The sequence below is a fragment of the Martes martes genome (assembly GCF_963455335.1).
Source record: "Martes martes genome assembly, chromosome: 4".
Taxonomy (NCBI): Eukaryota; Metazoa; Chordata; class Mammalia; order Carnivora; family Mustelidae; genus Martes; species Martes martes.
The window spans coordinates 119,699,612-119,727,434 of NC_137891.1; the positions used below are offsets into that span (position 1 = coordinate 119,699,612).

At 39.2% G+C, this 27,823-nt stretch overlaps 1 protein-coding gene across 1 annotated transcript in view; it reads right to left on the minus strand.

Moving 5' to 3' along the window:
* The window catches only part of LOC308341676 (calcium-activated chloride channel regulator 2), a gene marked incomplete at its 5' end in the record, with an annotated part of 39,998 nt that extends 13,900 nt beyond the window's left edge, over window positions 1–26,098 (minus strand). The window contains 12 exons of the mRNA XM_080801683.1: window positions 817–987; window positions 4,032–4,302; window positions 6,830–7,054; window positions 9,358–9,464; window positions 10,703–10,880; window positions 11,707–11,937; window positions 15,651–15,878; window positions 17,902–18,061; window positions 19,340–19,448; window positions 22,161–22,311; window positions 24,913–25,050; window positions 25,931–26,098. Coding sequence (XP_080657809.1) covers window positions 817–987; window positions 4,032–4,302; window positions 6,830–7,054; window positions 9,358–9,464; window positions 10,703–10,880; window positions 11,707–11,937; window positions 15,651–15,878; window positions 17,902–18,061; window positions 19,340–19,448; window positions 22,161–22,311; window positions 24,913–25,050; window positions 25,931–26,098 — 2,137 coding nt within the window. The remainder of the gene's footprint in view (window positions 1–816; window positions 988–4,031; window positions 4,303–6,829; window positions 7,055–9,357; window positions 9,465–10,702; window positions 10,881–11,706; window positions 11,938–15,650; window positions 15,879–17,901; window positions 18,062–19,339; window positions 19,449–22,160; window positions 22,312–24,912; window positions 25,051–25,930) is intronic.
* Window positions 26,099–27,823: the final 1,725 nt, after the last annotated feature.

Genomic DNA, 27,823 nt, shown 5'->3' on the forward strand with positions numbered 1-27,823 from the left:
ACTTTAACCACTGCTTCCCTTCAGGAACTATAACAATGGTGTTAAGAAAAGATGTATATCTTCTATTTATTTGGTGCTTTTCCCTTAGAGGAAGACAGCACATCTTCAGGAATCAGTCAGTTGTCTGTAATATCCAAATTCATATTTATTCAGGAACTCATTTTTGTGTGGATTGTTTGGGCTGTTTGCTTCCTTCTTTCAACTGCTGTCAACTTTTGCCTCTTTTTCTTGCCTAAACCTCTATAGAGGAAATACAGGAGCTATGACTGAGAAAAAAAAACAATAAATCTCTTTTAACTGTCAATAATTCTGATGAAACAGCCACAAGAAAGAGGTCAAAATAATGACTAAAATGAATATACCAAATATCTGTGGGAATTATCTATTGCCTTCCTGATTGACTACTTTGAATCACTGAGGATTGAAGAGATAGCACAAATTATATGTTGACTTAAGCATAAAGGGTTTTTTAAAAAAAATTTATTTAATAGAAGAGAGAGATCACAAGTAGGCAGAGAGGCAGGCAGAAAGAGAGGAGGAAGCAGGCTCCTTGCCGAGCAGAGAGCCCGATGTGGGGCTCGATCCCAGAACCCTGGATCATGACCTGAGCTGAAGGCAGAGGCTTTAACCCACTGAGCCACCCAGGCACCCCAAGCATAAAGGGTTTTGAAATTCCATCTCTCTTTCTCGTTCTCTTCTTCTCTTTCATACAGACACACACACACACACACACACACACACACACACACACACAAACACCAGAGATATATATATATTAAATAATGTTACTCAAATAATGGTGCTGACGATTCTTACCATTTGCTATGTAACCTGGTACGTACATAGCACGACTCCCTGGAATAGAGTAGGCTAGGCCGCTTAGGCTGGGGGAGTGACTGACATGTACTTTCAAGCTATATCTACCATTTGCAGCAAAGGAGAAAAAATACCTCGAGTAAATTCCATCATTTTTTATAATATCAGCACCTGCATATATAAAAAGAAAGCTCAATGTCACCACTTGTCACCACAGTTGATTACTAATATTTGATTAAATCATTAAATAATAATGATTTACTCCCTTCTTTCTTCCCATTTTAGCAAATCCAGTCATGGTCATAGCTACTTTTAATATTAAAATCCAACAGTTCCTTAACTTCTCCCTGTGATTCCTTAACCTCTAAAAAATTATTTTCTGAAGGTGAATGAGTTGGGCTTCAGTGCTAATAAAACATTTAATAATCACCTTTAGAGCTCTCCTTCTTACCATTGAAAATACTAGTTTCTCATGGAAATCAAACATATTCTTTTTGTTTATGATTATAGACCCTTTAAGATAAAAGCTATTCTGTTCCAGGAAATAAATATAGATGCATATATACACATCTCATATAATTTCAAGGGATTTATAAACATCCTACAGCCCTGATGAAAAAAAACATCTCGTAGTTGAAAAGGTAATGTGAAATTAATTTCCTCATTAGAGGGTACATGGATCAGTTGTTCTAGATTCTGAGGGGTTTGCTGGCTTGGGGTTTGACAGGCTTTGGTTCCATCCACTGTGCTTTGCTTCAGGAGGCATTTGGAAAGCTTGGCCAGTGCTAGACTTTCCTTGAAGAGCAGTTCAATTCCAAACCAAGTCCATGACTGAATGGCGGGGAGGCCCAGACTTCAGGATAGCAGTGCAAGGTATAGCTTAGCCCAGGTGCAGAACACATTCACTCTTCAAGTGCAGTCGCTCCCCCCACCCCCCACCCCCTCCGGGCAAATGGCTTGTCCTATCTTGGAGTCAGTTCACACCACATACTCAGCCTTGGCCCCTAGCTCTGTATCACTACTAAAGTGCTCTCAACTCCCCACTGCAGAGGCAGGGCTACTCCTTAACGTGAGAAAAGTAGGAGTATATTGAATTGAAATAAAAAGGGCTGAGCAACTTATTCTCATAATAGGTCTAAAAATTTTTTACCTACTGGAAAGAAATAAAATCTTGGTATTTAGTGGTTTACTGGTTAATTAGGTCAACCTATTTGTTAAGAAATGATAAAGGAAAATTTCTCCAAGCCACAGTTACTACACCCACCTCTTTTAATCCCTGATTCAGAAAGAAATGGGAAAGAACACAAGCTTGGAGGTCGTGGGACTTGGTTTTAAGGTCTGGATTCACGACTTAGTAGCTGTGAAATAATCTCTCTGACCCGCAGTTTCTATATCTATAAAGCAGGGACAACTTATCTCACAAGACTGTTGCATTTTTTAATCTCAGAGTGTTCATGAGAAAGCACATTTTAAATTATAAGGAACTTCATAAGTGTGCATTTTATTATTGTTCATGAATCTGACAGCATATAAATACTACTTCTATTACAAAAATAAGTTTTAGCTATGTGTTAAGTATTGGAGAAAAAAAAAACCCTAAATTTATACTTTGGTGCCTAGGCAATACTTTCCATTGTTTCTTTCATTAGAGTATAATTTTTTTTGAGTGAAAGAGTGTGAGCAGGGGGAGGGACAGAGGGAGAGGGGGAGAGAGAGAATCTTAAATAGGCTCCATGCCCAATGCAGAGCCCAACACTGAGCTCGATCTCATCATGCTGAGATCACTTACCTGAGCCACAATCAAGAGTCTGACACTTAATCAACTGAGCCACCAGGCACCCCTAGAGTATAAATTTAGACATCAAATAAATGAAATGGTTCCAGGGAATAAATATAAAAGCTACTGAGCTGACTCAGGTGATCTTTCCTAAGAGAACAGGATCTGTTCTCCAGGCCAGCCCACAGGCTGAAGCAAAGGAGAAGCGTTCTGCAAAGTGTATTTTGGGACTATATACAGAAACTAAAAGGTGTGGCCACGGATAAGCAATCAGAACATGAGACATTCATTTGGGTCCGTTCCAACAGGCAAAATGAGAGGACTTCTCTGCTGTTCCTCTGAGGTAGATTTGAACTAAAATCCTTTGAATGAACTTTTGTCTCACAAACGTCATAGGGGATTGCCATGGCAAGATGCTAACGGCTTGCCAAAACCAAGACTCTTGAAAAATCATTATCTTTCAAACACCGGAGTGCAGGAGTATGGTTTATTAGGAGATCAAACACTTGTGGCTACCCACAGAGATTCTGAGGTCTGTTGTCCTTCTGAGAATTTAATTTAGGTAAAGAACAGAACAGAAAGGATAAAAAACAAAGGAGTTTGTTTTTAAATCGAAAAGAGTCAGGACGAGTCTAGAAGCTGCTATTTCCTGGCCTGATGCTGTGCTGTCTGTGAGGTGTGATGACGAGGCTCTGAACTCCATGTGCAGAATGAGTGCTTGAAGTAGGGGTTTTTTTTTTCTTTGACTTTGTTTTGCCAGTGGTGGGAAAACCTCCATCATGATTCCACTAGGTTTGCTGGCCTGATCATCTTGTGAACAAATCACACATATAAACACATAAACACACTGGCTCTTCCCCTTATCATCCCTGCTCCTTGGCTAAAAAATAGTCTGGGGTTGTTATCTCCTGGGTCATAAGAGCAGTTTCCAATTTTCTCTTCACTTCTGGGCCTGAGGAGACCACCAGTGCATCTTACTTCTTGGGTTTTCATTTGCTATTTTAATTGTCCAGTCTTGTTATTTCAGTGAATAATACAGCTGGCAAATCTTAGAGGAATATGGGCATGTCCCGAGAACATAAAAGCCTGTTCTCTGTGACCTCGATGAGCTGCTAGTGTCACTGGCCAAATAAAAACTAAGACCTAGGTGTCAAACTACTTCCTCCTACCCTTTTGTTCACCCCACAGCCACACCGAGGAACCTGAAGGACAATTCCCAACTTCACATTCTCTTTCCTTGTGCAGTTGGGACCCATAACTACTCAGTATGTCAGTGACTTTCTTCAGGATTTGAAAATTGCAAATGATTCGATAAGAAAAATAATCGAATTGAAGGACTCTTACAGATAAGTTTAAGATTGGTACGGCAGCATCATAACACAACAACAGCTCTTGAGAACACGAAAAAAGACAAAAACGACATGACATTCCCAGTTACCTGCTCCATTGTCAAAAAGGTCCAGTGCAACAGGGTCTGCAGCCTCTGGCTCAATTATAGCGGTAACAGTAGCATTAAGAATGGGATAAATCCCCTTTCTCACATTTGCATAAATCATCACTGGATGGGGGAAACGGGTGCTATCTCTTTCCACAAAGGCTTCCACAGTAGCAGGGGGCATGGCTGAGCTGGAGGCACGAGAGGTCACTGTCACTTTCAAGGCTTGACGAGAATGGTGGGTATTGTTCAGCGTGTAGGTCCAGAGCCCAGGCTGCAAAACAAAGTCTTTGTTTTGTCACATGTGAAGGAAAAAACCAACCCTTAATTTTAGAGCACAAGTCTAAGCTCCTAGGGGTTTTAATCTTATTTTGTTGATGTTGTATCTTCTGAAGTAACTACAGAAGAATGTCAGGAAAAGTAATATCTGTTAAGGGATAACAATTCACTGTTTACGTGGCTTTCACAGAACAACCCACTTTTATTGTTAGGTAACTCTTTAGGGAATTATACCATGAACTTCTTTGTGGGGAAGACATATTTTAATTCACATTTTTAGAAAACAATGATCAGTGTCTGGCTTCAAAGTATTTTGTAAATATTAATTTGAGCCCCTTCACCCAAAAGAAATTTCAATGTTTTTATTCCTTTTCTACAATTGAGAAAATTATAGCAAACTAAGTTGATGATTATGATTTATGTGAATAATTGGATTAAAAAGCAATAGTATCCTTCCTTCCTTTCATGTCCTTCAACCCCCACCCTGAATATCCAGAAATCTCAAGCAACAAAACCCACATACACTACTGCAGACCAAGAAATGGAACACAGTTTTTTAATAAGTCAGGATTCTACAATGTCTGTGTTGAGGAATATATAGAAATATTTCTAACTACCATTGTCTTTTACCTGTCTAGGCTGCCTGGGGAAAACCTGCAAAAGAATATCAGAAAGAAAAAAAAAAAAAGCTTAAACTACAAATAACAGAAATTTGTTCTTTGGGTAAGATTAATATAAATATCTTTTTCCCATTCTTGCTGTTGCTTTTTTTTTTTTTTTAATTTTTAGAGAGAGGGAGTGTGAGCATGCACAAGTGGGGGGAGGGGCATATGGTGGGGGTGGGAGAGAGAGACTCTCAAGCAGGCTCCACGCTCAGCACGGAGCCCAGTGCAGGGCTCTGTCTCACAACCATGAGATCATGACCTGAGCCTAAACCAAGAATTGGCGGCCCCACTGACTGAGCCACCCACACACCCCACTGTTGCTTCTTATTAAGTCCTAGAAGTAACAGGAGGAACACAGTAGAGCTTGAGTGGAAAGAGAAAGCAGCAAGTGGTTAAGTTGTGACTCAGTGTGGAAAGTAAAGATGCCACCACACCCTACCCAGCCTTCTTCCTTGGGATTCATGTGCTTCGCCATTTTCCTGTGAGGTCATAATTCAAGTATCAAGATCAGCTATTTATTCTTTTTTTTTTTTTTTTTTTGTAATCATAACATCAGTAACAGACACTTAATACAAATCTCCATATCAAAACATTCTCTTTGGATGTAATGTGTGTTTTGCTACAGGGCGCCTAATGCAGACTAAGAGGTCAGGCAAAGGCAAAAAAATAGGTAAAGTGTTCTTGGTTTTTATACAAAGAACATGATGTGGAAAGAACATGATGAGTTGAGGGAAAAGTAAGAAGGAGCAGAGCAGAAGGTATTTGGGAAGAGGGTTAAGAAGTAAGCCTGGGCAAAAGTCAGAACATAAACGGCCTGATATATAACAGTAATCATATGGATTTTATCCTGAGACCACCAATGAGTTTTGAATAGGAGATAGGTTTGATCAGATTCATGCTTCAGAAGAATCAGTGGGGTAGAGGTGAAGGCCAGACGCAGAGAAGCCCCAGCAGAGGCTGCAACAGGGATCTGGGACCCAGGAGAGCCGATGGTGCTGAGGAAGGACTGCACTCAGGCAGTGTACGAATGGACCTCATTAATTCACCACCCTGCTGAGAACGACTAGTGGTTCTGTTTTGCTTTAGGACTCAAGCTCTTCTTGCTTTTATGTGCATACAGAGCCCTTGCTGACATGGCTCCTGTTTGTGTCTAACCTCATCACTTCCTCTCTTTCTTTCCCCTAAATCTCCACCTTCCATGCTGCTGTGTAGTTCATCCATGTTGACCTACTTGTAGTTCTATGAAGAGCTATATTCTCTTTTTTCTGAGCCTTTCTATATGCTATTTTCTCTGCTGAGAATGTCGTTGACACCTCTGGCCTCTTCATCCTTCATATTTCCATTTTGATGTTTCTACTTCAGGAAGCAGTCACCTTCCCCCGAAGCCTGTGCATCGTTCCTGTATTCTGAGTATGCTGTTCTCATTCCTACCAGGGTATTTTATTGTAAAGCACCCAGAACAAGACCCAGCACATAGCAGATTCTCAAAAACATGTATTGCATATATTCATATTATAAATTCTAGGTATAGTTTTTTTTTTTTTGCTAAACATATAGATTAACTGTCTGTGTGAATTTTGCAAAGAAGAAAGTAAGCAAAAAAATTATTTGCACTATGCACATGTTAATTTCTACTGTTGAAGAGAGAAGACTTTGATATCCATTATTTGATGTTTTGAACATACCCTAGTTGTTTCTCTTAAATTTTTAACATTCACAAAATGCGTTTGTATGAATTTAAAGTAAAATTTTGATCAGAATAGGATTTCTTTATACAGTGCACTTAATTACGTGATTCAACTGAAAGTTATGTACTTAACTACGAGTCATCACTGTGAACAAGCTCACAGTACCTACCTTAGCAGTTCCTGGAACACAGAGACTAGCAGTCTGCAAAGCTGGATTGGTGGTAAAATTATTTGTGTAGTATTTTCTTCCATTAGGATCAAATAATAAAATCTCGGGGGGGCCACTGGTCTGCCATGTGACTAGAAAGGTAGTGTCATTGCCCACACTGTTATCCACAGTCACAGCGTCTTTCAATTGATGGTGAGGTTTAACATTTTCACCTGTACTTTGGAGCTGTTTGAGAAAATACACATATAGGTGAAAGTTTCTAGTGTAGGCATAAACTTTTCATCTTTTTCTTTATTTCTGGGCAAATACAAATAAGTGGGCAAAAATTAAAATAATTTATTGACATGTACTATATTTAGATAAATTGCTTTTCATAAATACACCTCGCCAAAGCAAAATATACTATAAGAGTACAGAAGATATAAAATATTATATTACAGTTAATACAAGTGTCACTTCATTATTTTTTACGGAGAGATTTTAGCTGTTCTCATACTAATTCTCATCCAAATCAACATTAGCCTCAGATCAGCAATTATAATAACAAGCTTCTAAAAATTTTTTTGTTTGTGAATGTGCTGAAGGGTTTAATTTTTACATTATCTCTTCAGATACTTTTATGGACACAGAGCCCAGTGGGAGGCTTAAACTCGTGACTGAAATCAAGACCTGAGCTGAGATCGAGTCAACTCTCAAATGATTGAGCCACCTGGGCACCCCTACTTTTATATATTTTAATAAGGAATAAAACACTGAGTTTCACGGGGCTTGGGTACATTAAAATAATTATTTAACCATTCACGATAAGCCACGTGCACACACGTGTGTGTGTATGCGTACAATACATACAGAGTGCAAGCCCATGACAGCACTGTGCAAAAAGCTTTACATATATTATCTCACTTAATCCTCATGAAAACCTTCTGAGGTGAGTACTGTTGTTATCCACATCCACAGATGAGAAGACCTCAGCTTAGAGAAGTCATGTGTCCAGTTGTCACATGGCAAGGAGCTGACACTGGGATAGAGCCCAGGCAAGCTGATATCAGAGACCCCACATTTAATCACTGTGTAGTCACAACAGACACAAGTCAGTAAATAACTTGGAAAATTTTTATTTATTAAATAAACACACTGTGTAATGTTCTGTAATATTGCTCAAACTTGAAAGCATGTAAAATTTTTGGTAGATGACAGCAAAAACACTGTGGATTATTTGTTCAAGTCTATTTTACAAGTGTTTGTGGACTGCTGACTACCAGGACACATTCTGTGCTGGGCCTGAGCTGTTGAAGGGGATTTAGGTGTAGTTACTGCCCAAGGTCTAGTGAGGCTAATGACATACAACTGGGGAGAGGTGGTCAAGTTTGGGAACATGAGGCTAGTTTGAGCCATATGAATATTTTGTTAAATTTTTTAAAAAATTTTGGACATTTGTTTTTATTTCACATTAATAAAGAAGAAATTACATGGTAGATTATTTGGAAGAGCCCGTTGCAATCTAATTTATAATATACGTCTCATTTATGGTTCACCTTTTCTCGCTTCTAATGATGGAATTGTGGTTATTGCCTTACAGTGTACGTATAATCTTCATGTTAAATATTTTCTAAGAATAATTTAACTGCCTCCGTTGTTCATATCAAGTCATTAACTTGGCAGGTTCACTTACCATCTGTAAGGAAACAGCAGATAAAATTTTGTCCAAACCCTCAGTTAGGTTCAAAATATCTTTAAAGCACCTAGAAAAACTCTGGCCCTTTGAAAATGGCTTGATTCGAGGAAGCCTTTGTGAGCAAAGTCTAGTAAACTGCAGTAGTCAAAGAGATATTTAAATTTTTTTTAAAATGTAATGAAATAGTTGATACTGTTAATATGAGGGAGGAGCTTCAAAGAAGTTTTTAAAGAAGCCAAAAATGGTAAAAGATTATGACTGATAAAAGTTATTATAGAACTAAAACTGAAGACACTGTTTCGTACTTTTCTTCTTGGCCTTACTTCCACCCCACCTCCACCCTCCTTTTGAGCTTCTAGGAAGGAGCACACTCTGCTTCCAGACCTTAAAAGGCTGAGATAGCAATTGGAGATTACTCCTACAGTGAAGAAGAACAGACATCAGGTAAAAGTGAATCCGGGCTTTGGTGAGACCAAGAAGCTCATTAAAAGCCTTCTGTCCGGGTGCCTGGGTGGCTCAGTGGGTTGAGCCTCTGCCTTTGGCTCAGGGATTCCAGGGTCAGTGATTTCAGGGTCCTGGGATCAGGGCCCCCCGCATTGGGCTCTCTGCTCGGCAGGGAGCCTGCTTCCCCCCCTCTCTCTGCCTGCCTCTCCCTCTCTGCCTGCCTGTGATCGCTCTCTCTCTGTCAAATAAATAAATAAAATCTTTTGAAAAAGAAAGCCTTCTCTGCAAGAATTATTACGTATTCAAATAAGATTAATGAGGCAGTTTGCACAATTCATCTATTTTTCTTGCTTCCTCCTCCCTGCCCCTCCAGCCCAATCTGTAGGTGTAACACCAAGCAGAACCTGACCTGATAATGTTGTTGAAAAATGTTTCCGGTTCCAGAGGAAATTCTACTGAAAGCATCAATCATGCTGTTGGAGTTTGAGTTATCTGGAACAAAGAACTTTAAACCTCCTGAAATACATGATTAGGATGTTAACTATTAAAATGTATAAAATAAAACAAAAAATAACATGTTAGGTCTTTTTCAACAACCTTTCTTGTGGAAGAGGGTTAGTTGTGGGGAAGGAGTTGGGCTTGACTTGCTTTGCATGGTATCCTACCGGCCGCATGGTAAGCAGCAGAGGTGAGAGGTTTTATCTGCTTTGTTCACAACCGTAATGTCAAGGTCTAAGCCTCTATCTGGTATAGGATAGATATTTATTAAATATTCTTTTAATTAAGTAATTTCTAGACAGCCTAGGGTAATTGCTATCTATCATTGCTTATATTTACATTTTTCTTTATATTCTGAAAACATTGCTTTCAATAATAATTCAATAAAACCCAGTTTTCAGTTTTTAAGTCAGCAATAGTCATTTTTATTAATTATAAGGAATAGAAGATAAAATTATTCCATGCCTCATTTGGAACAAAAAAATATGTATCTTACAATATGGTATGTGTCCTTATCATGGAAGTTAGTGCATTTAATCTTAAACATATTTTTACCTCTGTGAATATATGTGCTCAGATTGGTTTAACAAAGAAATGATAAAATTATATTCTCATTGGATCTATATAATTGGCACCTTCTAAGGAAAATGTTTAAAAGTCAGGAAAATTTGGGGCACCTTGGTGGCTCAGTTGGTTGGGTGTCCAACTCTTGATTTTGGCTCAGGTCATGATCTCAGGGTCTTGAGATAGTCCACTGGGAGTGGAATCTGCTTGGGATTCTTCTTCTCTCTCTTCCTCTCCTTCTACCCCTTCCCCACCCCCTTATCTCTCTCCCTCTCTTAAAAAAAAAAGTCTGCAAAATTTTGGCAGATTTTAACAATGATTTCTGTGTTGTTTTTCTTTTCTTTTTTCTTTTTTAAAGTTTTTTAAATTTATTTATTTGACAGACAGAGATCACAAGTAGGCAGAGAGGCAGGCAGAGAGGGAGAGGGGGAAGCAGGCTCCCCACCAAGCAGGGAGCCCGATGCGGGGCTCGATCCCAGGACCCTGGGATCATGACCTGAGCTGAAGGCAGAGGCTTTAAACCACTGAGCCACCCAGGTGCCCCTGTGTTGTTTTTCTTAAGATAACTGTTTCTATTTTTTTTCACTTAGGCCACACATTTTATTGACATAATCTGAGCTTCATGGTTGTGCTTTAAATATTCAAGTTAGAAGGAAGTGCTCTAAACTCGAAGTTTGTAGAAATATATTTACCTGTACGATGTGATAATTCCTCTAGATTTTCAACCACAGATGAACCCAGGGCAATGGAATGAATGGTTGAACCACTGCTGACCATGGTGAGTAAACAGTTGCCAATATGCTCATCATCTCCACTAGTCACTAATATCATCACCGAGCCATAGGCTTTTCCATTCAGTTTTTCAACCACCTGAACACAGAGTATCAGTTATTTGGAAGGAAATATAATTCAAATCGTCTTATTGAACAGAATAATTAACTCGTTCCAGATTCCCCACCTGTGAGGCATATGCCTCTTTGAGGTCTTCTGTGGCTTGCTGCTCTCCATGCCCATCCCCATTCTGTCCTCAACTCACTCCATTCCAGGGCACAGGACCTGTCACCCTACATGCCATTACTGGTTTGCTTGTAGAGAGGGACTCTTCCTGTTTGAATCATCACAGCATGCCCCTGGTTTAGAATAGGGTCCATGATAGAGGATATGGGGGTACCTCCTTACGTGTTATCACTGCCTCTGATGTCCAGTGAATGACCACTAAGAGGACTTAGAGCAGTGGTTCTCAACCTTGGCTATGCATTAGGATTAGATACGTCTAGAATGACTACACGCAGAAGACAGACAAGCTGATTTTGACTGGAAAGCCTGAGTAAAAATGGCTACAGTTGGGACAGTCCCAGAATGGATAGGGACAATGTTAGAAATTGTGCAGATGATGCTGAAGTCCCCAGTCTTGACCATTGTACTTATTATTTATTACTCATTCCTTCAATAAGCATTTATTGAGCAACTATTACGTGACAGGTACTCTGCTAGACACATAGGGCTTAATGCTAAATAAGATATGGTTCCTGACCTTAAAAATAATCCGTCACTACTCTCTTACAGTTAAGACTGTTATGTAACAGATAACCCCAAATCAGAATCTGTTATCAGAACAGATAACCCCAAAACAGATAACCACAAAATGAAGGAAAGAAAGTGATGGTGATTTGAGGCATGGGGTGCTCTACTGTACCTCAAATCCCTTCTTAAGCCCTGAGCAAATGCTGATTTCTGCTTCTGCTGACACAGTCATAGGCAGATGTGAAACCAACAGCTTTCGGTCATCATCACTGTTAATTTGGTATAGCTGGGCTCTGATCTCCCCTCTGCTGTTGAAACTGATAATGCCCACAAAGGTAAGGATTTCAACAATATGCATCAAGTAGAATTCTGCTGCTTGTTGCAGTTGAAGGAATCTGTCAGCCTATGTCCCAAAAAGAAAAAAAAAAAAGAAAAGAAAAATAATAACATTTGGTTGTAGATGAAAGTATGACTAAACAACTCCATCAGCAAATATTTATGCGAATCATTTAGCAATGTCAGATAGTAATTTTTTGAGCTGTAAAGTGCAATGCTGGAATCTTGTTTGATTAATTGCTAAAAATAAATGCTTTTCAAGGAGAGGGGCGTGGTTTAGAACCCTACCCCCAATAAGCTGTTTATATTTACCACTATCTAAGAACACATCATCCCACTCTTCTCTCCTACTCAGAATTCAAGATCTATGAAACCAGTTAAAACCAGATTTGTAACTGCTTCTTTTAAAATCCAGTCTGGGTAACAGGAAACACCGCAAAGAGACCTGATGTAGAGAGAAGTAGCAGTTAGGATATGTGTGCTGGCACTATGCTCTGTTACTATGGTCATCTTAGACTGGGCACTTCATCTACAAAGTGGGCATAATAATATTTTTCTTATTTATGAAAATAGAATTGCTATGAGGATCAACTGAGATACATATATGGCAGTACAGTTATACTTCGAAGTGTTAACCAGTTACAGAGTAGTATTAATGACCAGGTTTGGGCAGGTGATAATCCTGATGTTCAGCAGGGTCACTTGTTCTGAAGGCTGTGAGAGCAGCAAGCTGAGTTGCAGTGACCACCTGCTCAGGGATGGCTGTAGTCTCTGTCTCCAACCCAGACATCTCCCTTAATATCTGGACCTACATTTCACAGTGCTTAGGAAACATCACCAATTTAACATCCCACAGGTGCCTCAAACTTGACACACTTTGAATTCATTGCCTCCCTTCCCAAATGCTGTTTCTCTTACAGTATTGGGAAAGAAGTTGGTAGAGTGGATGAAGCAAGGACTTTGACTCCTGCCTTCAACTTTTGCTAATTATGTGACCATAGAGAAATTGCTCATCTTTTGTAGCTTCAGTTTTCTCATCTGCAAAACAGATTTATAGTCAGCACTCAGTAAATAGCACCTCTTTGCTAACCATGTCATCAAGTCATCATTCTTTTTTATAATTAATTCACCCTTCTTAATCAGGATTTCCACTCCCAACTAGTTAAGCTAAAAGCCTGGAGCTGTCTTATTTTACCCCTCTGTTATCAGCACCCATATTCTCGAACAAGTCCTATCAACTCACTGTCTTAAATTTCTCTCAAGTTCATACTATCCCTCCAACTTATCTGCCATTTCCTTAGACACTTCCAATGTTAGTTATAACCACACTAGCAAATGTACTTCCCCCAAACACATTTTTCTAATTTTGCCTGTTAGCCAATGCACAAATTCATCCCTTCCCTGGCCTTCCTCCCTTTTTCTCCTTCACATCATCTAACCTAGGAAGTACCTCCTCATTCTTCAAGATTAACTCCAAGTTCATCCTCTCAATGAAGTCTTTCTCAGTCACTTTCTTCTATGGCACTAGATACTGCCTCATCAATGTTCCCACAGCAACTCACACCTCTTTGGAGCCTTGTCACATTGTATTATATTTATTCACATGTGCACGTTGTGGATCCATTATTAGATTGTGAGCATATTTTAAAGACTTATATATTTGGGGGGGGGGTGGACAGAGGGAAAGAATCTCAAGCAGACTCCCTGATGAGCATGGAGCATATTGTGGAGCTCCATCTGATGACCCCAAGATCATGACCTGAGCCGAAATCAACAGTCAGACCCTTAACCAGATGAGACACCCAGGTGCCCCAAACTGTGAGCATTTTGAAGCAGAGACTATGTTCTGTCATCTTTGCATCCCCCAAGCCAGAACAGTACAGGCACCTAATGAATGAATGGCCATGATGGTTCAAGGACAATATTGGAAGGAAAAGGGAAGGAAGCTTGTTTTGCTATGAGTATTACTTTAGGCTTATTTCTCTTCTACTTCCTTTATATCTTCTCTCAAATAAAATGATCACTTTCACTGTACTTATTCTTCCTCAATAGAGGCAGCTAGCCAATATAAATTACCCTGAGACCATATTTTAGAAGATCATGCCCTAGTCAACTGTAGGCAAGCAAGATTACAAAATTATCCAGATGCTGAATGTATTAGTGGAGCTCCTAATATTTCAGAAACAAGCCAAGAAAGGCAAATTTTCTGGGACTGTTGATCTAGAGAATACAAGAGGATAAACTTTTCCTTAGGATAAGTACTATAATAAAATAATAATTACCATTTCTGAACCAAAACCTTCATATTCATTTTCTCATTTATTCCCCCTCAACAGCTTTATGAAGTAGATGGTGGTGTGCTGGAAAATGTATTTTAAAAAACTGGATTTCTGGCAAAAGAAAGAGAGAATAGAGAGACTTTGTTGCAATTGACAATCTCTGTGGGGCAAATATTCCAACCATGGCTGATTTCAAGCTGTCACTGTGACGTCACTGAAGTCAGAGTTGGGGAAGAGATGCGTAGTAGTAGACCATACATATACAACAGACCAGAAATAATCTTAAGAGCATAGATCAGAGATCACCAGACATTTTCAGAAAAGAGCCAGAAAGTTAAATGTTTTAGGCTTGGTGGGTCATATGGTCTCTGTTGCAACTATTCAACTCTGCTGTTTTAGCATTGAAGTGGCCAGAGATAAGATGAAAATAAATGACTGTTGCTGTGTTCCAATACAGTTTTATTGATGGACACTGAAATTTGAAATTCATGTAATTTTTTCACATATCATGAAATATTTTTATTTTCTTGATTTTTTTTCTAAGCCATTTAAAGGGTAAATCCATTTTTAGCCTATGGGCTATGCAAAAACAGGCGGTGGGCCAAATTTGGCCCATGAACTGTTATTTACTGACTCTGGTCATAGATAACAGTAAAAAATAGTAGATTATTTAATTAAATAAATTAAAAAATAGTAGATTAAAAAATAGTAGATTATTTAATCAGGGAGGAATGAGTTTTAAGCATGTATTATGTTTTTTAAAAAAAACATATTTAACTTAATTCTAAATCTACAGAGTTTAATTTTTAATAATGGCTATATTTAACTACTGGCTTGCAAATTTCCTAAAATCTAACAGTTGACTCCAGTGAACTGGTATGAGCTGATTCTGCCACAACACTAAAAGTGGTATTATTCTCCCTATTTTGCAGATGAGAGAACAGTTCACAAAGATTATTTTGCTCCTGATTATAGACAGCAAGTGAAGAAGCCAGGAGAGACTAAAATTTTAACCATTATCTGAGAGTGCTGGGTTTTCAGGAGTGGGTTTCTGGAAGGCTGTGAGCTTCCTGCATGACTGAGGTATGGTTTTCTATTCATGGTGACATGGAAAATACACACACAGTGGATATGCACACTCTTTGCAAACTCACCATCTCTTACCTCAGCAAGGGTTGTGTACCAGTGAGCGAAATATGGCCAGACAAGAGATTCTCTTACACGTCAGAGTTTTGGAAAAGGGTCTTGGTTGGAAAAAAGTTGCAATTAGTAGCAAAAAATCAGGGCTAGGGATTATCTGTGGGTTTCATTTATCTGCCTTATCTCAATTTCTGGCCTACATTCTAAATTTGTTCCTCCTGTCCCCAAGAAAAGATGAAATGCATGATGATTCCATAGCTTCGGCCTCTCCTCCTCTGCCCTTAACCCCTGAAAATGAAAAGAATTAAAGACTAAAAAAAAAAAAAAAAAGGCTTACAGTCATTTTGGTTCAAATTATTACCTCTGCCATCTTACTGGACACATCTAGGACTAGACACACTACTTTGTCACCAGCCTGAGCAAGGGAGAACACGGGAGGAGGTGGAAGCTCAGTCCCATTCATGGGAAAGCTATGGTTAAAGTCAGCAGAGTCTGTGATTACATCCCACGCACTTCTGAGGCTGCACATTTGGTTCTGTAGGTTTGGAGCTTCTTGGTTGTGGGTACGTGCGTTACAGAATTCAACCACCTAGAAAAAGAATAAAGCCTATCAGAGAATAAAGGCACTCCTCTCATATTAGACATAATCCTCCTTCTCAAGCAACTAAAGTTAAACAGGCATGGTAAGCTGAAACATGAGATATCAGCAGTGCTATAGCAGTCCTTTATTACTTCAAGAATGACAGTGAGTTTACAAATATACCTTCACACCCTTTGCTTGAAACATTGGCACCCTTGTGGTACTTGGGGTCAGTCTAAATTATAGTCTGTTTGCACTTGGAAAACAGAGAGCAGACCGTGTATATATATCTTAGTCTTAAGAAAACAAAGCAATCTTCTACCTCTGTTAGTATGATAGTGTGTTAAAGAAAACACTCTTCAAGATGTTATCTGGGTCAGCCTATTCCTTGGAACTATAGTTAATGGCCCACCTGTGCCTTTATTTATTGATTAGTCAACATAAATCGATCTAGTTCAAATATTGATCTCTGTAAGAATAGGATAAGGAAAAAAAAAACAACTTAAACGTACTTCCTGATCTTTCTCCCCATTTGGAAAAAGAGATATAATTCAATTAATAATACCAAACATATGCCACCCTTTTTAAAAGTATGGTTTGCATTGCAAAGTAATAAGTTACCACCTATTCCCAGTGGCTGTATTCCTGCAGAGTAGGTACTTCCTGCTAGCAGAGCCATGGGAGCTTAGAGCCAGAACAAACTTTGTCAGTCCCATCTCTAACTTCACAGAAAAGGAAGCTAAAGCTCCAGAAAGTTGATACTTGCTCAAGGACATGGTTTTCTCAGTAGCATGGGGAGATGAGAATATAACCCATTTTGGGTTTTGTTACTTGTTTGGTTTTGACTCTTTTCTCTCTTTTGTGACTATGGTTAGAGGACTGTGAAATTTTTTTGACGGGATATTAATGATTAGGTCTTTCGAAGGATCGTGCACAGTGTGGATGAAATATGTGGAATTAAGTTGACTTCCAACATTAAAGCTAGAAATTAAAAACAAAATGGATCAGACAAATATGAAAAATCACTTTAAAATGACAGAGTGACTCGTAGCCTTGACTAAACCAGACTGAAGAAAAAAAGGTATTTAAAGAAAAGAATGCATCAATCTAACGGACATTGGTCAGCCGTGGAAACAGAAACTTCAGAGGCATGTGTTCATGTGCTCCCAGCACCGTGGAGGGGAGATGATGCACAGACATGAATTTTAGGTCTTTGTGAGAATGGATGGATAGATCAGGTCATGAAGACTGATGCCAGTAAGTCTCTGCATCACCAGTCTCCCTCCTTTCTGATTCCATTCCCTCCAAGCAGGCTTCTGGTGAGAATTTGGCTTTTTCATGGTGCTTCCTTCAGAGAAAAAATGAACTGGCTAGAGAATGCAAGTATTGGATCCCCATGACAGAGTACGATTTTTAAGTAATAATGTAAAAAGTGGTGTTCTAGATCCATACACTAGTCTCTTGCCAAAGCAGAATACTGACAAGGTTGAGTTTCTGAACCTGCAAAGCTAAGGGTTAGTTGATTTCTCTTGGTAACACCTGGTTTTCCTTTTTAATTTCTGTACTATGCAAAACAAGGGAAAGAGAATTAGGAAACACAATTAAAATAAGAGTGGTTTGCTACTTGTTCTCCTTTTTTCTTTTTGGTGGAGATGCTGGGAAATGGTTTGCTCCTTCAAATGAGAGAAATATAATCATGTATTATATCACTCTTAGTGACTTAATATATTTTTCCTCAATACTACCAGATGAGCAATTTATTTTGAAGTCTCCAGAGCTGTCTTGTTAAATCACCTTCCCTAGAAAGCAAATAATCATTTTTCTAAAGGAATTTGGGAGGGGGGTGATCATCTTTTGGGGCTTTCTTTGTTTTATCTGTGAAATAAAAACTAGATGAACTCTAAGTTCCCCAAGCTCTAAAATTTAGTGAATCTTAATTGCCTTTTTGTTTAAATACTTCAAATGTATCAGTCCATCTAGGGAAGAGATGATGGCATGTTGTAGGAGTTTGTCATTCCAAGGTCATACTTACAGAAGATAAACTTTGCATAAACATTATTGATGCAGTTGAATTTTGGGTGCTATTGTATATGAACATACATCCTTCTTTGAAAAGTTTACTAATAATACAGTTTTCTTGGGGGCAAGGGCCTTTTTCACATACAAAAATGCCGGCGATGTCAGAGGAACACCTAAAAATAGAAAGAGAAATTGGGTCTATTTTAGAAATACTTATGTTTCTTCTTCATTGGCTCATATAATAATTTGTTCCAAGGCTTGTAGCTTGCTAGATACACATTAAAACATTTTAAAAACTACTCTGTTAAGAAAGTTCATTAATTTAGATATGCACTCCATTGTGTTTTAAAGCATTTGATCTGGGTGAGGAATTCTCTATTGCCAGGGGTTTTACCTGCTAAACAGGGTCAAAGGAAAAGATGCCAGGAAATCAGCAGGAACTTTTGGAGTCCCCAGGAGGATCACAAGTGACAGTATCCTGAGTCACAGCTTCTTTGAGCTCATTGCCATTTGACATCAGAGCAGAAGAGAATGAACATGTAATGATGATATTTAAAAGGTTTCCTTCCTAAATAAGCAAACTCAAATCCTACTAATGGGAGTGAAGGACTATACAACCTTTAGAAGAGAAGTATCTTCCAATTGATGATCAACTGATAATTGCTCAGTATCTACCAAAATTACAGCTGTGGGTACCTTTTGACCCAGTAATTCTTGGAAGTTATTCAATAGATACATAGATCTGCCTGCATACATGAAAAATAATATATAGCATTATGACCTGCAGTGTTATTGGTAATAAAAAACTGGTAACAACCACTTGTCCAACAATAGGAGACTGGTTGAAAATGAGTGAGATGGTATATCCACACAGTGGGACACTAAGCAATTATTTTTAAGAAAAAAAGAATGAAAAAAGTATATATTCAAATTTATTTGGATTTGCCTGAAGAAATACTTAAAAAATAAATAAGAAACTAATAAAAATGGTTACCTAGAGGGCATGAGAGGAACAGGGTAAAAACAACGGTGGGAAAAAATATCTTAGAGTATAACTTTATATATTGTTCTCATATTTAAACTACAAATGTTTACCAACTTTTTTTTTTTTTAAAGATTTTATTTATTTATTTGACAGACAGATCACAAGTAGGCAGAGAGGCAGGCAGAGAGAGAAGGGAGGAAGCAGGCTCCCTGCCGAGCAGAGAGCCCGATGCGGGGCTCGATCCCAGGACGCTGGGATCATGACCTGAGCCGAAGGCAGCGGCTTTAACCACTGAGCCACCCAGGCGCCCCATGTTTACCAACTTTTAAAAAAATGAAATAAAATTTAAAAGTTTAAAAATGAAAGGATCGCTTCCTTGTCAGTTAGGTTTTAGCTACCATTATCAACTTCATTTTAGAGTTAAAAAAATAAACAATGAATTTTAAACATGAGGAAATGTACCAACCTTGTTACTTTAATTTGATTTTGCCCATTTATGTAGAAAGGTTTCTCATCATTGTATTCATCGAACACACCCCAACGGAGATGGGCCCATTCATGGACAAATACTCTACCTGTGGAAGAAAGAGCTTTGGTTTTGTGTTCCTGAACTCTCAGCAGTGGGCTTTGCTAACTAGCTAAGATGTAACATCACTTGACTATATATACTCACTACGAAGGCTTGAAGTGTAATTCTCTCCGACTTTTCGCTTCCTCACCTTCCATTCCCATCTCCTGCTTTACCCTCTACGCTCATAAATGAGGCACTCTGAAAATATATTTAGTCCTGTAAATGTAAATATCTGAAACTAGTGATGAGCCCCACATTGTCTCATTTCCCCAGTGAAGCTGCCTAACACATTTCTGTTTAGCTTCTTACAAGCCTACCATTTCAGGACTGTGGGAAGGGAAGGAAGCTTATCTAAGTACAGTGGACTGAATGCTTATTACCCACCTCCCCCACACAAATTCCTATGTTGAAATCCTAATGCCTCATGTGATAGTATTAGGAAATGGGGCCTTTGAGAGGAGATTAGGTCACAAAGGTGGAGCCCTCATGAATGGGATTAGTGTCCTTATAAAGAAACCCCAGAGAGCTCCTTCCTCTTTCTGTCAAGTAAGGATGCAGAAAGGAGATGGTTGTCTATGTACCAGGAAGTGGGTACTAGACCCCAAATCCGCCAGTACCTCAATCTTGGACTTCCCAGCCTCCAGAACTGTGTGAAATAAGTTTCTGTGGTGTATAAGGCACTCAATCTGCGGTATTGTTATAGCAGCCCAAACAGACTTAGCAAATACAAGCAAATAAAGTTTTCCTCTTCTTTAGTCTGTGTTATCCAAGCATATCTACTTTTTCCTTGTAAGTAATCCTCCTCTCTAGAGCAATGATTGAAACCCTGGGGCCAGAGAAGGATGAAGGAGTAAAAAAGATCAGAAGCCTCCACTCCAGCCTGGACAGTCAGTTCTCTTTTATTTTATCTCTGATTCTCCATGATTGTATTTGTCTCCAGCTCTTGGCTCTTGGAAACCCCCATCCTCGGCATCAAATCCTTTATATCTTTATCTCTACTTCTCTAAATCTTGGATTTTCTTCAGTGTTCCAATCAAAACTACTCCCCAGGAGAAGCTTTTGGGACTAACTCTCTGCCAGAAGTGCATTTTTCCTTTTTCCTGAATTCTTTTAAGTTCTAGGGAACCAGGAAGTGTTTGCAGAGCTGATTGAGGCTACAGGTGTTGCGCAAGTTTTGGGACAAAGGAAGGGAGGGAGCTAAGCGGAAGGTATTAAGGGAAAGTGTGTGCCTACTCAGGGAATTTGTAAGTGCTGGTGAAGAGATTATCAGCACCTCATAGTTACGGGGGGAAAGATTTTTTTTTAAGTGTGTTTTATACAGAGTGTTGCCCCAGTTCCCGCCAGTCATACAGAGGATATCAACATCTATTTAGATTTAAATGGAGTTAAGTGAAAACATCATTTGAAAGGCATTACTTCTGTTAAAATCAGAAACAAAAAATTAAGCATGGGATAGTTAGCCCTGGACCTGTTGATCTGTTCTCTGGACAGTTTTTCCCTCAGATCTCATCCACTAAACACCAGTCCCTAAATCTACAACCCTGCGTTCTCTTCAAAACTCCAGCCATCCAAACCCACCGCGAGCTGGGTCTTTCCACCAGGACAATCTGCTGCTCCTCTCAATCAACTTGCCTTTCACTCTGTAGCAGTCAGACCTCTATTTCTCTTTTTTCCCCTCTGGAATATCTCCCATCACTTAGAGTTGTCAGGATTAAATAAAACAACATTTGAAAAACAAATAGCACAGCACTGGGCACATAGAAAGTTCTTGTTGTTCTTAATACTCTTTCCTATCCTCACCCCACGGCCCCTATTCTTTTTTTTTTTGAAGACTTTATTTATTTATTTGACAGAGAGAGAGAGAGAGAGATCACAAGTAGGCAGAGCAGCAGGCAGAGAGAGAAGGGGAAGCAGGATCCCCACTGAGCAGAGAGCCCGATGCGGGGCTCGATCCCAGGACCCTGAGATCATGACCTGAGCTGAAGGCAGAGGCTTAACCTACTGAGCCACCCAGGCGCCCCCACGGCCCCCATTCTTATTCAAGTCTTTGTTTCCTGCCTGGACTTCCCATTACTCTCCTGATATTCACTTTCCCTCTCATTGATTTGAGGGAGCCAGATTATCATTATTATACAGCCAGATTCATCTTCTGAAAACACTTTTATGTTGATTTCACTCCTGTGCTCATAAACCTTCAGTGGTGTGGGGCTAACTTGGGCAGTCGAGGCTCCCCATCCCCCATCCCTATCCCCCCATGCATTTCAGCCCTTTCTTCCACTACTTCACTACTCACAGTCACTTTGTACCATTAGAGTGGCTACTGCTCCTGTCCCTCAAACATGCTCTGGATTCTTCTGCTGCCACTGTTTATTCATACTCTTTGCCCTGTTCTCTCTCATGGTTCCATTGACCAACATGACATTAACCTTGGAGAGTCTCTCCTTTGTGAGGCCCTTTCTGAGCACCCTTAGGGCAAAAGGTTCTCTCCTTCTGCTGAATTCCTACAGCACTCACCATCTGCGCTGCTACACTGGTGTCCAACTTTTTTCTGGCTCACTTTGTTTCTTATCTTTTCATGGGCACGTATCCTATCTCCCTCCATCCAGATGGTAAGTCCTGAGCAAGTTTCAGGTTCTTTGAGTTGCTTTTCAGCACCAAGCACAGAATATTGTAAATAGTTTTGTCCTATGTCTGTTTCTGGATTGATCACACTTACCTCGTGGTCCATAGCCAGCTATTAATTCATCATTTAGGAGAAAGTTAGATGTGAAATGAATGTATTTTCCCTCTTCTCCACAACCTCTGTATTGTAGTGTGTATGGGTCATCTCCATGTGCCCCATACCGGTCAGTCACTATGACATTTGCCTAAATGAAAAGAAATGCTTTATAATACTCTATATCCCAACTGCGATGTTGGTGATATAAACATATACATTTGTTAAAACACTTTAAACTGTACTCTTACAATCTGTGCATTTTACTGTATGAATTGTATTCCAATTTGATGACATTTTTTAAAAGGTATGTCTTATAAGTGGGGTTTAAAATGCATGCACAACTAAATATCGGTAAAATTATTTGGCACTTTCAAAAATATCTATATTTTAAAAGCTTGGCAACTTTCCATGGAGTTTGATTGTTTCCATTTGACCGTCCCATTTTCCAGATTAGGATTTTCTCAAAAGTCCGCACTGTGAAATTCTGACATTATAAAACCCTATAAAATATAATAAAAATATTTGAGTAAATGTTAAGAGCAATGAATGTCATTCAGACTGTTCTGTAAAGTGTCACAGCCTGTTGTGAACAGTTTTCTGTAGGTTACTTCACCAGTCCAGGACAGTAAGTTGTGTTTGTTTTAAGCCATATCCTTTCATTCCCATTATCAATTAGATCAGCAGTATAATTATTGGAATGAAGTTATATTTCATCTTGTACCCTGACCATTTCAACAATTATTGCCAAAACAAAAAAAAATATCTATTCAAATAACCATCTAGAGAATACAATTTTATATACAACATTGTTTCTTTTATTTCTAGGAAGAAACAAACACGTTGTTCAAGACTTACCATTAGAAGTTATGTCCTTAACTTTTTTTAAGCAAAGCTGATTTTAGAATTATAGATCTAATATGATCCTATAAATACACATCACACGATCACTATCTGTACCATATGTGTACTGTTTTATGTGTGTGTACGTGCACACCCCAGAGTAGAGGAAGGAAATGTTCTCATATTTATTTTCCATTATTTCTACAGTGTTTGATTTGTTTTTGCAATGAGCATGAATTACTTTTATAATAATTAACATTTAGTTTTCGAAAGATAAGAATTCAAGTCTGGGGCTTTGCAAAGCAACACCTACAAAAGGGCTACAAATGTCATGCCTTTGGATAGTTTTCACACTGACAAAACCTCATTTCTATGTCTGGAAATTTGTCCTGAAGGTAAAAGCAAGGAGAGCTTTGCTGGGCATGGAGTACTCAGAGGCTGTTTGGGGCTTCATTCTATTATAGACCATAGTAATACAGCTCTTACCCACCTTTTCTACCTCTCCCTCCCCTCTCCTGCTTCCTACCTGCATTTGACTGTGGATTCACAGGGACAGGAGCCACCTTGCTTGTCCTTGGGTCCTCTATAGTGCCTAGCATGGCCCCTGTAGATAATGATAGCTCACTGTTTGCTTAATTGACATTTGAGGCTAAAGAAATCAGTAACCAACAGGTATAAAAGTATCACTAAATGATTATTCTTTCTTTTAATCTTTCAGTTCAGTAATATTCTCATTTTTATTTTAATTATTCATTTCTCAGCCCTCCATTAGGATCAGGAGTATGACCTGGTTTTGATGCTAGTTGTCTCCAATACATCTTTGTTTCATGGAAGGTCAAATTGATTAATACTATCTACATAGATAACTAGAGACGGCATAGCTTGGTGCAAAGAGCATGGGTTTGGGAAGGAAATATGCATAGATCAAAATTGTGGCTCTGTAATTTACTAACTCTTTGGGACAAAATTCTTACTTTATTTGAGCTTCTGTTTCCTAACTTATGGTAGTAATTTGTGATAGCCACTAATTTTAAGGTACGTAAGAACTAACCAATATATGTAGACTGCCTGGTGCTAAGTGAAAGCTTAAACACTGGCTCTCTCTAGGGGCGCCAAGGTGGCTCAGTCCACTAAACATCTGACTCGCCTCCGGTCATGATCTCAGGGTCTGAGACTGAGTCCCCACGTGGAGACTCCAGTCTGTTCCTGCCCCTTCTGCTAGCTGCCCGGATTCTTGTTCACAGTAACTTCAAACAGTCATTTGCCGAATGTATTTGACATTTGTTTGTAGCATGCAGACATAATCATGGATGCTTAACTATGACCTGCAGCTTATGAGAGTCCTTCGAAGGTTAAGTTCTTTTTGATTGGAAAAGAAAAAGCAGCCACTCCTCCCCTTCCCCCTTTCTGCCTTCCTTCTTATCACCATACTCCTCAAAAACCATGTCCTGGATGTGGGCTCCTGTGAAATTCTGCTAATTTACACTCTGGCGGGAGAAGTCAGTCATATTTTATAGCTTACGTTTTTGTCTGGACATGCATGTCTACTGCCCCTGACAGGATAGGAGAAGAAGGTAGTCATAATTGGAATTGTTCCCTGCACAGTTCATATGCAGTAGGATAAAACCAGCTTTTGGTCGTTAAGGAAACATTGCAGAAAGGACTTACAAAGGAAAGAGGCCTTCTGAGAGGCTACTTAGACAATGGCATTTCGCTTATTTTTTGTTCCATAATTTGTACTCATTTATATTTCCATGTATCTTGTGATAACAATCTTCCCAATATTAGTTGTGTGTTAACATCAATGACTTGTTTTTGCTTAAGTTCTCACAGTTAAAGTTTAAACAGAGCATATCTTGGTTGTTTTTTTCTGGAGTTAAGCTCATTTAAGAAAACCCTGAATTCTTACCTTTTCATATAATTCTTGTTTTACTTTGCTGTAATTATTAGCTTTCCATGTGGCAGGTATTAAAATCTTTACATTTCTGAAAAACACTCTTCTCTTGGTAGCATTGAATAGGTAAAAAGAAGCTTCAGTTATCATTTCCTATAATCAAATAGAAGAAAAGCTTATCTTGGCACTTGTATATCTTTCATGTTTTGGTTTTCTGATTATACTTGAGTAAGTAGCAGTAAAGAATAATGAAAATATTTTAAAGCAGCCCATTTCTTTTAGAGATGGCCTTAGACTATGGCAAAACTTGGGAGTAAAATAAACCTCAAATGGTTAACTGGAAGAGATTTTAGGACACTAACAGTGAGTCTGGGTTTGCCTATGTAATTTTTCCCAGTTTTGTGAAAGACTTTTAAGCTTTTACCAATTAAATCTCTTTCATATCACTCCTGTGGGCATGTTCAAGACCACACCTTATGATGACACTGATTTCTCTAAAGCAATACCAACAGGAGGATATTAAGTAAGGGAGCTATGACCCTCCTCCACCACACTGAGGGGAAAATAGTCAATTACTTTACAGAACATTCAGGTGAAAAGAATTTTGCTCTTCGGCGCTCCACCCAGACTCTCTTTCTGTCTGAGAATTCTCAGCCTCAGAATGGAATTCAACAACTTGATTTTAATAAGCACAATTGTGCTTATTCATCAGTCAAACATCTGGTCTTTGTTACCACAATAGGTTATTTTTTTTAAGTTGCTACCCCAAAAACAGTCATGTTAGGAAAACAAAAAAAGCTAAAAGTGATTTGCAAGAACAAATCAAGGAGGGCTAGCTCAACACTCTTAGGCAAGACTACGCATAATTAAGTGAACAAACTGGCTAGACCATAATTATAATTTTTGGTGCTTAAAAGAAATGCTGATTTCTTTACTATCTCAATACAGACCAGGTAAGGTTGTTAGCTCTTTAAAGAAGGCTACAATCCTGTTCTAATGGGATAAAGGTATTGATTTCACACCTGTCACTTACCTTAATGTTTGGGATGAGGTTCTGATCTTCGGATACCTGAGGATTGATTGCCACAAGTAATCCATCATACCCATTGTCTTGAAGCTGCACTCCGGCTCCCAGGAATAGGAGTTCTGGAATTAGGGCCACCAGGAGAGTCACAAACTTCAGGCTGCCAAGGGGACCCATGTTGCCCATATGGGTATTGTTGTAGAGAAGCCTCCAGTTCACTCACACTGGTCCTACTGGGTACATTGCACCAGTTTGTTCATGGGGGAGCTGATACTTTCTTCCTGAACTTGGAAGGTCTTAGACCTTGTGGTGAAGGAGGTGCCTTTTTTTGCAAAACCTGGGTGGATCTCTCTGAGACCTGCCTCTACATGTCCTTTTCCTCTAGGCAACACCACACTTGCCTGTTCTGTGGCTGAGCTTCCTTTTGAATCACGGTTGGGCAAGAAATTACTCCTTATTCAGTATATCTTTTCAGAAGGAAGAGGGAAATAAGACAAAAGGAGCTTGAAAGAAGGAGGCCTGGCTGGCTGGGGTGAAAAATCAGAGAATCTGGATTGTTCACTCCACTTTCAGCAGAAAGACAGAAATCTGTCGTGACTCTTCTCTCTTCATCCTTGACAACCTCCTCCATCAGTCAGCTGCACTCTGACTTCTACTGCTTTTCTACTTCACTCACATCATTTTTTGTTTGTTGTAAGATTCCCTTGTCTGCTTCTTCGGAATATTTGGAAATCTATCCTGCAGCCCTGTCCCTGGGGCCCTTGGATCAGGTCATCTGGGCAAACTCTCAGCTGATGGCGGAGGGGAAGGTATCACATGTCCCCCAGGAAGGGCCAAGTGCCAGGAACTTAGATGCCTGGGCAGACCACAGATGCCTTTCCCTCTGCTCTCGCTGCCTCTTCTTGCTGGACCAGGGGAAATAATAAATTTCTCTTTCAGCACCTCTCTCCTGAGGGCAAGGCTGTGCCTCAGTCTACCTTCCATTTTCCAAGGACCTGTCACAGGGTCTGGTACACAGTAGGGGTCACAAATATTTTAGGAGTGATAATACTACCTGATAACTACCTAATGCTTTAGAGTTTACAAAGGACCCCATTTAAATGTCAATTCCAGGATGCGGGCATAACTCTTCTCTTTTTCAGTGAAGCCACTGAGTCTCAGGAAGACTGATAATGAGCCAACGGTGAAAGAAACTATTGTGTGATGACTTTTATCATGCTTATTTTATGGGTGACAAAACTAAGGCTCAGAAAATCTAAGTAACTTGTTCAAGGTTGTGTGAGCATCATCATAATGCTAGAATGAGACCCATAGGTTCCCATTTCCATTGTTTTTCACGATATCACATTGTCTTGTTTCCCCAGGGAACTGGAAATAAAGTGAGCTTTATTAGAAATATAGAGCTTCAACGTTGAGGGACACTGGTGGAAATTTTCCTCTTGCTTGGAACCTCTCCTCTGACTTCTTTTCACTTGTTTTTCCTTCAAATTCCAGTTCTGGTCTGGAACCTGAGCTGAGCTTCCTAACTAGGTCAAATCCCCTCTTTCATGCTTTCATAGCATCGCATACCTCTCCTTTGAACTATGATCATGGTTATGGTTTCACATTCATTTTGTGTGATTGGTTTTCTGCTTCCCATGAAAGGCGTATGAGACGAGGGACTCTACCCTGTGTGTTTTTATCACTACCTCCTTAGCACCTAGCTCAGGAAACTCTCAATAAATATTTGTTGAATGAATGAATGAAGTAAGGAGAAGGAAATAAAAGCTAGTTATGGAAGAACCCTGGATTATAGTGTGGAAATGCTCCCCTCAACTTAATTTTTTTAAGATTTTTTTTTTTTAAATTTGTGAGAGAGAGAGTGAGTGCGTGACAGAGAGCACAAGCGGGGGTGGGGAGGAG